This window comes from Bufo bufo, chromosome 1 (genome assembly GCF_905171765.1).
Source record: "Bufo bufo chromosome 1, aBufBuf1.1, whole genome shotgun sequence".
In the NCBI taxonomy this organism is placed as follows: domain Eukaryota; kingdom Metazoa; phylum Chordata; class Amphibia; order Anura; family Bufonidae; genus Bufo; species Bufo bufo.
Window position 1 is genome coordinate 611,589,040 of NC_053389.1, and position 13,889 is coordinate 611,602,928.

General features: G+C 44.4%; 1 protein-coding gene across 1 annotated transcript in view; it reads left to right on the top strand.

The window, feature by feature from the left end:
- VPS13C (vacuolar protein sorting 13 homolog C) overlaps window positions 1-13,889 on the top strand; it is a 352,162-nt gene that overhangs the window by 233,694 nt on the left and 104,579 nt on the right. Inside the window, exons 43-47 of the mRNA XM_040413678.1 lie at window positions 1,847-2,014; window positions 3,307-3,611; window positions 3,822-3,969; window positions 5,082-5,229; window positions 11,064-11,182. Of these exons, the coding sequence (XP_040269612.1) occupies window positions 1,847-2,014; window positions 3,307-3,611; window positions 3,822-3,969; window positions 5,082-5,229; window positions 11,064-11,182 (888 nt within the window). The remainder of the gene's footprint in view (window positions 1-1,846; window positions 2,015-3,306; window positions 3,612-3,821; window positions 3,970-5,081; window positions 5,230-11,063; window positions 11,183-13,889) is intronic.

A 13,889-nucleotide genomic window follows, 5' to 3' on the forward strand; every position in this document is an offset into this window, starting at 1 on the left:
GGTTAGAGACTCGGCTCCAAACTGCTCTTTCAGCCACTTTTCAAAAAATTCTGTAGGATTCCTTCCTTCCACCCTTTCTGGCATTCCTACTATGCGCACGTTGTTTCTACGCAAACGATTCTCCATATCATCCTGCTTTGCAGCTATCACACTCAGCATTCGGGTATGTTCTGCTAGCTCTCCCTTTATAGGTTGCATTTCGTCTTCAACCTCCCCCATTCTATCTTCCAGGGCAGTCGTGCGCTCCGCTAATTTTTTAAAATCATGCCTTATGATAGAAATGTCCTCCTTTATTGCACCAACCTGAACTGTCAGGGCATTGAGGGATTTGCCACACTTGGAAATGGCATGCATCACATCCTTGAGGGTAGGTTCCCCGGAGTCTGAATCACATACTGCACGATCTGGCTCCTCACTATTCAGCTGTAAGGCCGCAAATCTGTTAGCGCTTTTACTCACAGTATTAGAGGTTCCCATCTCCTCAGGCTCTGAATCATCTCCCTGGTCTAGGGGTCCCGGATCCTGTGACTCTGGATTCCTTTTGGTGCTTGAAGCTTGTGAGGAACGGGCATATTGGCTCAGTTTCGCTGCAGCCTCCTTCTGCATTTCATTATTGCGTTCCCGCCGTTTCGGCGTGCCTGCTCCGGCGCCATCTTGGGAATCTTTGTCTGCTCCTCTGCCCTCCCGTTTTCGTGACATAGTTGCGGCAAGCGGTTCGGTTCACCCTCCGGTAGGTGTCAGCTGATAATCCTCTATCGCCCAGGCTGTATACCTTTACAAATAAGCGTGTTTTCCAGGATAAATGGCCGGGTCAAAGCGGGAGCTCACTCAGCGTGCGACCGCTCACATGCCTTGCTAGCCACGCCCCCGAACAGTAATATTTTCAATAAGTGACTAATGGTTTTTATTTTTTTAAATCAGGAACGAGCTATTTATACTCGTAGTTCCTGATTGTTGACCCAAGGGGTGAGCTGCATGTACAATCATCCCTTGTGTATGGAGATAAACCATTACTACAGCAGTCTTTCATCCTCATACAGATTCACTGTTTATCGCAGCGGAGTGATAGCCTTAGACTTTTTTCAGAGTCTGAACAAAACAGCCTGAACAGACATCTATGACGCTTATACAGGCGTTATTGAGACCACTGGGGGAGGGGGTTATCAGTGATTGATAGTATTGTCTGTGTAAGTGTGTATATAGAGATAGCTGTCAGTGACTGAGCTGTACACAGGGAGGCATTATCAGCGATTGATGGCATTCTCCTTGTAAGTGTGTATACAGAGTTGGCTGTCAGTCACTAATAGTTGTACACGAGGGAGGGGTGATATGTGATTGATGGCATTCTCTGTGTAAGTGTGTGTACAGAGATACATGTCGGTCACTGATAGTTGTACATGGGGGAAGTATTATCAGTGATTGATAGGATTCTTGGTGTAAGTGTGAATACAGAGATACCTGTCGGTCACTGATAGTTGTACATGGGGGAGGTGTTATCAGTGATTGATGTCATTCTCTGTATAAGTGTGTATATATATTTATAGCTGTCTGTCACTGATAACGCCTCTCCTGTGTGCTGAGGCCTGTTCACTGGGGTGGTCCTAAGTTACAAAAAGCAGAGATATAAATGTAAAAAATAAAAGTTTTACTGAATCTTTTCCCATAAAATTGTAGGTCAATCTGTTCAGCTTCACCTGCTCTATAGCATGCTGCCTGCAGAGTGGGACAGGATTAACATTTCCAGGGCCCCAAACAAAGTTTCTGAAAGTAGAAGGCTTCTTTGTAATAAAAGATAATTTTGTTACATTTCATAATCATCCTCTTTTTTTTTATTTTTTATATTTAGGCTGTCTACATCCTGGGAGAAGAAGTCTTCAACTTGCAGATGACATTGTACCCAGATGCCACAGAAGGTGCTGCATACACGGATATGTCTGCCGTAGACGGCAAAATTTTGCTCCGGGTGGGCTGTATTCACATGGTGTATTTACATAAATTTCTCATGACTCTCTTGGTGAGTAAACTGTTGCTGTGCTATGCTACAATAAATGTTAAAATGCTACAATAAGTGTAAAAAGAAATGGCAGTCACTCTGGCCATTAATGCTGATGGAAAAATAGATTTGATCAGAATTCATCCAGAAAAATCTGCTGTTTAAGTTTCTATTTTTGATATGTTAATAAACTTTTAAAGGCCATTAATTGGTAGAAATGTTATGAGGTGCTGTCTACAAAGTATTATGGCAGTACATGTAGTATAACATGCTTATGAAACCTAAAGGGGTGTTACCCACCCTTGGGACATGTGCCAATTACCCTAAAGGGGCAGTGGTATGCACTGGAAGGCCACATCCCCCTTACTGATGTGCCTGGCACAATAATGTCCCTGATGAGTATGGATATGCCTGGGGCTTCCCTTTTAAAGGGAACCGGTCACTAGAGTAAAGCTGTTTAAACCACCGGCTGCTGCTATAGCATTGTCAATGCTGTTTTACCTATGTCCCTGTTTATGTTCTCAAATTACAGTAAGGGAAGAAAAGAGGTTATAAAAGTGATGTTCAATGTTCACCAGTAGTCATCTGGGCAGAGCTGGGATGGTAACTAGTAAAGGTATCCGAGCTATTAGCATGCCCATTCTGTCTAGATTTACCACCCACTCAGCAAATCAAGGTCGTATGGGCATGCAAATAGTGAGAACTCAGTAGGTATGACCACTGCAGCAGCACACAGATGACTGCAGGGGAGCGACATGTGCTGTTTTATAAGTTATTTTTGTCCCTAATAGTAAAACTGATTATTTAAACAGTCATGGGTAGAACAGCATTCATGAGCAAGCGTACAAGCAATGCCTTCTCATCAAACAGCCGATCAGCGGGGGTGCCGGGAGGCGGACCCCAGCCAATCTGATGACCTATCCTGAGGATAGGTCATCAATAGTAAAAAGCCTGGACAACCCCTTTAATCATGTCAATTCTAGTGACCGCTTCCCTTTAAGATGCTCATCATCCCATCATGGCTTTTATGTGGATGTGTGCATCACTGAAGCCAGGAAAATGTCTTTGGAAGAGTCAGTTGGGCATCGTACCATTCTGAACCATGGGGCTTGCCATAAATAATACTTTATTTAGTGTATGTTACCTACTAATTATTTTGTTGTGCAGTACTGAGTGCTCTTCATCGGAGTAGTCTATCTAGTGTTCTAAAACCAGTGTGTTAGGAGACAGCATGATCATGTCCTGCATAAGTTGACATTAGGATCTTGATCTTTTGTGTTTTTATTTTATTTTATTTGGTTTCTTCTTTTTAGAATTTTCTGAACACATTTCAAACAGCCAAAGAGGCAGTAACCTCAGCCACTGCCCAGGCGGCAGAAATAGCAGCATACAGCATGAAGGACCTAGCACAGAAATCCTTCCGTCTCTCCATGGACATAAATCTCAAAGCTCCTGTTATCTACATACCTCAGTCTTCTACCTCTACCAATGTTATTGTTGCCGATTTAGGCCTTATAAGAGTCCAGAACAAGTTTTCTTTAGTTCCTGAAGTCAATTCTCCTCTTCCTCCGGTGATCGATAAAATGGACATTCAGCTAACCAAGCTGAAGTTATCAAGGTCTGATTGTCCTTTCATATCTGATACATTCCATGTAATTGTGTCTGTCAAACAGACTCTTCTATTTAATTTTATTGAACAAGCAGAGGCGTCAATATAGATTTCTGTAACTTTTAATCAGTTTAAGTGTTTAATATCCTCAGCTCATTTTACTATATTTTTATTTACCTCTATAAATATAAAGTTATTTGTGAAACTCTTTTATTGCAGGACAATCATTCAGAATGGATCTCCCCAACCGGAGCTAGAGCTCCTGCAGCCTGTAAATCTGCTAGTCTCTATGCAGAGAAACCTGTCATCATCTTGGTACTCTCAGATACCAGCCATGCAGATTGATGGAGACTTGAAGCCTATGCAGGTATAAATACCGGTACTCACTTTATTACAATAGAAAAAATGTGTTGTGCGTATATTTATATATATATATATATATATATATATATCCCCACATTCTTTTGCCATGCATAACATATATACTTACCAGCTTCTTCTGTAAAATATATCAAAAAACATTTATATATGGGAAAATAGTCAGCAAATTTGCATCATCATCAGGAATTTAAAGGGGTTGTACACCTTTTAAACACTGGAACTGTGGCGGAAGTAAACTTATCTGTTCACCACTTTATGTCCTTCGATCCACCATGCTCCAGTCTATGTTTGTCAGTTTCCAGAGTGGGCGGGGAGTGCTGTTGCAGCCAGTGACTGGCCACAGTGGTGACATGTCCCACAAGCGGCACATCACTTCACGTGCTGCTTAGGGGACACATCACCACTCCAGCCTTTCATTGGCTGCAGCAACACTTGTGACCCGCGTCCAGTCAGAAGTTGACAAACGGGACCGGAGCGCAGTGGACTGAAGGAGCTGGAACCGAGCAGAGGGGAGCAAATAAGTGTGCTTCCCTCCACAGGTCTGATCTGTCCAAAAGTGTTGAAAAACTGGACAAGCCCTGTAAAGAGGGCCTGTCACCACTCCACACATGTCTGTTTTAGTAAAATCTTGCATTCCTTATAACCGTTCTCGAGCATCTTTTTCTCATAAGGCCTCATGCACACGAACGTGTTTTCTTTCAGTGTCCGTTCCCTTTTTTTTTTTTTGCGGACCGTATACGGAACCATTAATTTCAATGGGTCTGCAAAAAAAAAAAAGTTACTCAGTGTGCATTCAGTTTCCATATGTCTGTATTTCCATTCCGCAAAAAAATAGAACATGTCCTATTATTGTCCGCATTACAGACAAGGATAGTACTGTTCTATTGGGTGACAGCTGTTCGGTTCCGCAAAATACGGATTACACCTAGGGCGTCATCCGTATTTTTTGCGGAACGCAAAATACTTACGTTCGTGTGCTTGAGGCCTAACTCTGTGTTCTGCCATTCCTTTATTATTCTTCTGTGAATAAGGATAGCCTTACTTGTGCACTTCTTGATATCATATTAATCTGAATACCCTATTGCTCGTTTCTTCTAGATTGCCTTGAGCCAAGATGATCTCACAGTCTTAATGAGTGTCCTTTTTGAGAACCTTGCTGAAGCTCCATCAATTCCAAGTGCACCTCCGCCATTTGAAGCTGTTAAAAGAGTTATAAGAGAGACAAGCATGTCTACTCAACAAGCAGGTACAGTTAGCAAATTAGTCAGTGATAAAATGGTACTCACAAGGTAATCAACAAAAGTGATGAAAATAGGATGGGGTCTATTTGTTTTTATCCCCTCCAAGATAGGTCCTGCTGGCTATCATCTTCAAGTCTTGCAATTAAGTAAGCTTTCATATCTCAATTTTGTAATTTTATTGATTGACATTATACTTCAGCTAGATTTGCCATCACTCTGTGTGCTGATGCCAGCATGCTTGTAGACCTTTTTCTCAAGACAATTGGTTTCAGTTATGTCAAGTCTGAAATAAATAATATAATGCACTGCGCCCCTGAAATAAATAATACAATGCACTGCACCCCTGAAATAAATAATACAATTCACTGCACCCCTGAAATAAATAATACAATTCACTGCACCCCTGAAATAAATAATACAATTCACTGCAACCCTGAAATAAATACAATGCACTGCACCCCTGAAATAAATAGTGCATTGTATTGTGTCCCTGAAATAAATATACATTGGACACACACACACATGCATATATGAATACATACGCACATATACATACACTCATATACTGTACATGCATACACACATATACGGTGTGTGTGTATATATGTGTGTGTATATGTATATGTGTATATATATATATATATATATATATATATATATATATATATATATATATATATATACACACACACGTGTGTACACACACACACACACACACACGTATTTCCACTTACGTTTTCTGGAGGCAGATCTCTGTCAGCAGACAGGGCAGCTTCATTTCATTAAGGGGCAGGGGAGTGCAGGATCGTGCAGTGGATCTGCCCAACCTGGTAACAGTTGCAGGTTATGGCCCGACCCCCTATTATAACATCTAGCTTCAGGCCCCATACAGTCAGTGTCAGCCTGGTGTACTTAGGGCCCACCAGTGTAACAGTTTTTGGGGGCCCACCTTAGGGCTCCTGCACACAAACTTAATTTTTTTCCACGTCTGTACCGTTCACTTCAATGGGGCCGCATTGTGTGTCTGTATGTCCACATTGCCGTTCTGCAAAATGATATAACATGTCCTGTTATTGTCGGCATTACAGACAAGGATAGGACTGTTCTATTAGAGGCCAGCTGTTCTGTTCCGCATAATGTGGGATGCACACACCCGGTATCCATGTTTTTGCGGATCCGCAATTTGCAGACTGCAAAACATCCAACGGTCGTGTTCATGAGCACTTACAGGGATAACAGAAATATTAAAGATGAAGTATGATGGAAGACATTCACAGCAAAATGCACAAGCATACATGTGGCAGAATTTACACATATATGGATATCCTGCACGCAAGTCAGTCAGAAACAAGACCTATGCAGAGCACACCAATCACTCATCGGACACATGTGGCACACAAGACACTTGTACATGGCTCACATGCCACTGATGCATACTGCACATACACCACTGATACATAGAACATATATAGCACACACCAATCACACATAGGAAACCCGCAATGCACACACCGACATTTATGCCTAACCCTATTAGTGTAGAACACTTTAACTCCTTTAAGGGGTTGTCTCACTTCAGCAATTGGCATTTATTATGTAGAAAATGTTACTACAAGGTACTTACTAATGTATTGTGACAGTCCATATTGACTCTTTTTCCATCACATTATACACTGCTCGTATCCATAGTTTTCACCACTTTGCAATCCAGCAGCGGTGGCTGTGCTTGCACACTATAGGTAAAGGTGTTGCCCTATGCGCACTTCCAGCCTTTCCCTATAGTATGTAACCACAGCAACCACTGCTGGATTACACGGTGGTCGTAACCACGGATACGTGCTGTGTATAATGTGATGGAAAGGAGGCAGTATGGACAATCACAATACATTAGTAAGTGCCTTGTATTAACTGCATGATAAATGCCATTTACTGATGTGAGACAAACCCTTTAACCCCTTTAAGCATAAATGTCTGACATTGTACATTATAATTAAAAGGGTTGTCCTACCATAATGAGCTATTGCCTATGTACAGGATAGGTGATAAATATAAGATTGCTGGGGTCTGACTGCTGGAGCTCCCACTGATCATGAAAAATGTGGGTCTTGAGACATTCAATTATATTACCACCAATCTATGTACACAAGGGTCTTAAGACCACGTTCCCTTGATCATGGGGGTCCCAGCAGTCAGACCCCCATAAATCAGAAACTTATCACCTGTCGTGTCATCGCTGTTGGACCTTTTCACATCCCCTTACCATAAAGGTTTTCTTTGGGTGTAAATTTTGTCCACTGTTCTAGTTATCCTCTATGCACAGGATCGGGGATAACTAAGTGATCCGTGGGGGTCTGAACGCTGGAGCCCTCACTGATCCCCCTTCTTGATTGAGTGGCAGGTCGAGCATATGCCCTCCCTCTCCATCCATTCTCTATGGGGTCGCTGGAGATGGCAGAGTACAGCGCTGGCTATTTCCAGTGGTCCCAAAGAGAATAAACGGAGCAGCAGGGCATATGTGTGGCCTGCCACACCATTAAAAAGGTGGAACAGGACCCATTTCTGGGATTAGTCGGGGTTGCCGAATCGGACCCCACTAATCATATACTTATGCCCTATAGTGTGGAGAGGATAACTTGAAGACCTGGACAACCCCTTTAAATCCTCCACCACTCCACCACCAGTATCTCTTTACATGGCAGCAGTGATGCCTGTAAATATGGAATATCATCACTACCGCCATGTAAACCATTTGTGTCAATATTGGAAAATGTTCTTTAGGGACGTGGATGTGCCTATAGCTCAAGATAGCGCACAATAGGGTAGTGCGTTTTAATTAGATGTTAACAAAGGTGTACACTAAAGGCTCACCTTGTGTGGTTGTGCTAATATAGGCGCAACCCTATTGAAGGCTTGTCACACAAGAGTCGGTCCTTGGGTGTGCTGCCGCAGGTCGGGGTTCCTTTAGAAGGGATGTCCAGTCCAGGTAAAAAGGAAATCCTGCTCCGGCGCTTCAAACCCAATTCAGACAGTCTTGGATGTAGAAAGGTTTCTTTATTCCATTAAAAATGCGCACAAGTAAAAACAACGTGTTTCGGGGAGTTCAGATCCCCTTCATCAGGTTGACATTAATAGCTGATACAGTGTGGGGTATATATACACATAAAAACTGCACCAGTGGGTGGCTCCCAACTCATGGGACCACCCACAGGTGCTGTACAATTAGCATATGTGACAGGTATATATATATATATATATATATATATATATATATATATATATATAGTTAATGGTTTATATATATTAAAACAGCACATGTCTGGAGGAGGAGGGTGGTAGTGTAATTATACTACAGATCATGGGAGTGTTTTCCTATTTAATATTAGTTTAGATTGAACTGTAATGGACTATGTAATACTGGGTTGGGTCATGTGATCGCAAAGTCAGAGTTCACATGACCAACACCATAGGCCAGACTGCTTCCAAGCATTGCTGGTTACTATCGCATGGGGTCACGTGACCAGAGAAGGGAAGGAGTTAAAGGACCTGCCGCTCTGCCCAATAGAAATTAGACACGTGTAAGTTACATGGTATGTTCTGATCATGTGACTCTGAGACTTGGACAGAGAATATTCAGTATGTAGAAAAGGCTGTGGGTGGTGCCCGGGGTGCTTGGAGTCACGTGATGTGTTGTCATAGAGAGAACAATGCTTATCCTATCTTAAGGCACCGCAGCCAATGTAACTTACATTGTGCGCATTTTTAATGGAATAAAGAAACCTTTCTAAATCCAAGACTGTCTGAAGTGGGTTTGATGTGCCAGAGCAGGTTTTCCTTTTTACCTAAAACTGGTGAATGTGACGCATTGTGCAGAATTTTTCAGTCATGGGTTCAACCCCTTTTGCAGGTCATAACCTTTAACAAAGCCCAAGCAAAGGTGCTAGAGGAGCAACGTGAGCAAAGGGCACAAACGGAGGGTCATAACTGAAACAGAGACAGTATGGTCACCTGAGGCAGGGTAATAGTGGGGATCCTGCAGCATCGGTAACTGGAGAAGAGGCAATATTAGCGGTGCATTTAGAGTGGGGGCATCTGGAGCTGGGGCATTTATGGGGGTGCACCTAAAGCAAAGGCATTAGGGTCACCTGAGGCAGGGTAATAGTGGTGATCCTGGAGCATAGGTATTAGAGGGGCAACTGGAGAAGAGGCAATATTAGAAGTGCATTTAAAGTGGGGGCATTGGGGGGCATCTGGAGCTGTGGCACTAATGGGGGTGCACCTAAAGCAGAGGCATTGGGGGAACCTACGGCAGAGCCCCCCCAATGTCACTCTGAACTCTGCAGAGAGCAGCACACATACACAGATCTGAGTCTACTATAAACAAATCCACTATTTCCCCCTTACAGTTTTCTACAGCTCACTACTGTCAAACACCTAAGAAATCAGCCCAGCACCGCAGAGGAGTCCTTCTCTCCAGCAGCCACAGTTTTTTGACAGCAGGGAGGGCAGGAGGATGGCCAGACATGTTCTCTCCTCCTTCACTGCCAGCAGCCCGGAAAGCTTAGAAGATATCGCGGGGCCTCCTGTACAATTTATACCAGTAGGAGGCTGCATCACTGTGCAATATTGCCACCTAGTGCCTACAATAATTATCTCTCCTGAGAAACAAGAGAAATAATTACTCCTCGGTCTTATCTCTGGGTTAAGGAGACTGGGGGCCTACCGAGGAATCCCCCGCCTCCCCAGTGGGCCAGTCCGAGCCTGCATACAGTAGTAGTAGCTGTACTGCCCTGATGACGGCCCTGACTGCTCCGGGCCCCTTCAAAGCTCTGGCCCTGAAGCAGTCACCTCCCCTGCTTCCCCTATAGCTATGCCACTGATTAAGACAACACTCCTGCACAGCCCTCTTAATTTCCATACACTAGCAGGTTCTTCTATGTGCTGACAGCTAGTTGAGTCACATGACAAGACCTACTGCTGAACAACTGGATGTGATTGGCCATAACCTTCACTTGATGTTCCAGGATTTAGACTGAGGGAGTGTTTACACATCCAATGCGGCAGGCAACTATCTGGAAGGGACCATTCCTTCCCTATAATTAGCTGCTCATCATTGGAGGAAAGAGCTGCACAATTTGCTGCCCAGAAACCATGATTTAATGTGCTGCATGAAAGATCATTTCACCTGATGAACGAGTGTTTTGCTCATGTATCTTGTGATTGGCAGCACATTTTACCCAAATTTAGAAGGAAAAAAAAAGTTTGTTCCTGATAATCTACCGGACAAAGGCAAACCTCTCTGACTCCTTCAGTCCAAACTGCAATTTCCTGAAAAATAAGACAGTAAAGAAGTAATGTCAAAAGATGTCATTTACTATGGATTATAACTCGCCAAACCACACACAGTCTCTTCAATGTCCCTATCCAGCAATACAGAGACTAGTTTTTAATGTATTAGGCTACTTTCACACTAGCGGCAGGCTGTTCCGTCGGGGAAACAGCCTGCCGGATCTGTGCTGCCTCTTGTGCACCGTGCCGGCGGAAGTCCACTCCGGCCCCATTGACTATGAGGGCGGGCCGGAGATCCGGCTGTAGCACGGCAAACATGCCGAGAGGTGGCCGGAGTAAAACTATGACAGTGGCCCGCCCCCATCATAGTCAATAGGGCTGGAGCACGGTGGCATGGTGAACTAGAGGCAGCACGGATCCGGCAGGCTGTTCCCCTGCTGGAGAAGGCTGCCGCTAGTGTGAAAGTAGCCTTACTAATACTATGTGTGTCTGTATTACAGGCATTGATGCTCATTCTATGAGAAATGTTAATACCTTTTGTAATTTTGTGCAGAAAAAATAGACTCTGAAATCAGTCAAGATTCCAGCGATGAGACAACAGCTGTAACTCTGAAGTTTGGCTTCAATTTTGAATCCCTCTCCATTGTTCTCTACAATAATGATAATAGTAAGGTGGGTGCACAACACAAGTCTTATCAGTTATATTTGTTATGTATATCTTTTATCGAAATAATGTTTTTTGCTTAATGGACTAGGGAAGAAGGGATTTAACCTCTTTATGAAATCCAAACCGTATTTTTACCAAACACAGTATTTTTATTTTTGCATACAGTACGACCTTTTTTATTTTTATGTATTTAAAAATATATATATTTTACATTACACAGCTGAACTTGCTGTCAATATATGCCAAGGCCCCAATCACATCATTGTCTGGTGACTTAATTGGGGGATTACACCCCTCTGATTATTGGCTGACTGTGCTTTTGGTTATGTACTTACAACTACTGTGCCAAGATAATAACATCTAGCTTTATTGTGCTGTGCACCAATACGCCTAATGTGATTCCTTTTATTGTATATGCAGAATAAAAGTTTCCCTTTAGTAACAAGAAGATCTCTGCAGTCTGCATTTATTTTCTGATATACTCTTGAGAAATTAGGGATTCTAGTGCCACGGTCCCGCCTGTGACAGCGACTAGAAGATCGAGGAGACTGGCTGCATGTGATTGACAGCCTCTTTGGTTTCACTTTTCTGTGTTGTTGCTGGGGATGACCACACCTCTTGTCTCAGGTGTAGCTTAAGTGGTCATTCCTTTTCCTCTATTTACTGTGGCCTAACCCATCAGGCTATGCGGTTGATAGCTCCATGTTTGTTTTTGGAAGTCCTGGTGTTGGTTCTCTAGGAGTTCCGGCTCGTCCGCGTACTTTCGGAAGTTAAGGGTCTTTCCTTCTTTGTTTGTTGTTTTCCCCTACCATCTGGTATTAGGCCTGAGGGGGTCTTCTATTCCTTCATCTGGAAAGGAATAGGCCATCCATGTCCTGACACTATTTGCAGGGCCGTTAGGGTGAGATTGGGCTTAGGTTCCTGCATATGAACATCCCTACCACCAAGGTCTGTTCATACTGATAACAGTCAGGGCTCGGCGTAGGGACTCTCTCTAGGGTGTGACCATCCCCCATCTCTAGTTTCCAGGCCTAGTACCTTTTCCCTTCCCTTCTGTGTTCGGTGTGGAGTGTATTCCCCACACCGCGCCGTGACAGCTAGGCACTGATTTTGTATAAGGGATCCAGTGGCATTTCACCAGTTCACCTGATCATTTTAAGAGCTATAATAGTGGCTGTTCTTATCATCCTGGGATTTATAAAGACTTTTGTTTTTATTTTATTTTTAAACCCAATGGAGAAATATATCCCATTGTTTTTAAAATGTAGTTTCTAGTTCTATCTACAGTAAATTAAGTATTTCTCGCCCATATTCCTTGGGGGACACAGGAAACCATGGGTATAGCTCTGCTCTCTAGGAGGCGTGACACTTAGTGAAAGCTGTAAGCCCCTCCTCCATCAGCTATACCCTTCAGCCTGGAGAAGAGACTGCCAGTTTTTGCTTAGTGTCCAAGGAGGCAAGACACCCCCTGCTTATGCAGGGTTGTTTTCCTATGATTTTTTATTTTTGTGTTATTTGTTGTTTTTAATTCGATTTTTTTCTACCTACAGGGACAACAGAGGCGCATTAGACCCCTCTGTTTCTCCCGGGGTTGAGTTGCGCCAGTGCCGGTAATTCCGCACTGCCGCCTCCCCCACAGAAGACAAGGTGGACCAGGGCAGCCTCGCTCCCCTGCGTCCCGCCAGCTCAGGGTCGTCCGCACGCCAAGTCCCTCCCCCGGCTTCCTGCCACTGCGGTGCCAGGAGCTGAAGGGGCGACCCCCGCTGGATGGACTGAGGGCGAAGACAGCGTATGGTGAGAGTGGCTGCTCCAGCCTCCCCTTCCTCCCTCCCACCGCTGCTACAGGCCTCCTGGGCTCCCATGGCCACTGCTACATCCCCCTTGGCCACTGCTACATCGTGCCCGTTTTGTCAGCCCCAAGAAGCTGGACATTTGCTATCCCTTTCCAGCCGATGTCGTGGCCACATGGTCTTCCCCACCCAAGGTGGACCCCCCTGTGGCCCGGCTGTCAAAGAACACGGCCATCCCTGTTCCCGACGGGTCCTCTCTTCAGTCAGCGGAGGACCGTCGCATGGAGACCCTTTCCAAGGGCATTTTTGCTGCCTCCGGTTCTGCTCTCAGACCGGTTTTTGCCTCTGCTTGGGCAGGGAAAGCAATCTCTGCTTGGGGTGCGCAGCTGGAACAGGAGTTGGACTCGGATGTCCCCATCCAGGACCTACGTTCCTTGGCCCAGCTTATTTTCTCGTTCATTCCATTGGGGGACACAGACCATGGGTATAGCTTAGAGATATTACTAGGAGGGACACTATGCAAAAAAAGAAGCTCCTCCTCCTCGGGCTATACCCCCAGGCACCTCCAGGAGAACTTCAGTCTTTGCTTAGTGTCCGTTCAAGGAGGTTGATATTTATTCTTCTCCTGTTTGTTATTTTTTTCTGGTTTCAGATGGGGACGCAGGTCAGCATTGCGCTTTCCTGGCCCCTGTGGAGGGTCTGCCACGGTCTTCTGAAGGTTCCTGGCTACCTCCCATTCCCCCACAGAAGAAAAGTGGATCCAGACTCGACATGTTAGCTCTGGCATCCCACCAGCTGCTGGGACACCTGCTGCCTACCCTCCACCAGAGCACTGCTCTCCTTGATTGGAGTCAGACGTCTGAAGAGGTGAATCCCTGCTGGTCTGGACATCGAGGGAGCATGCTGTGCAGATAAGTATTGC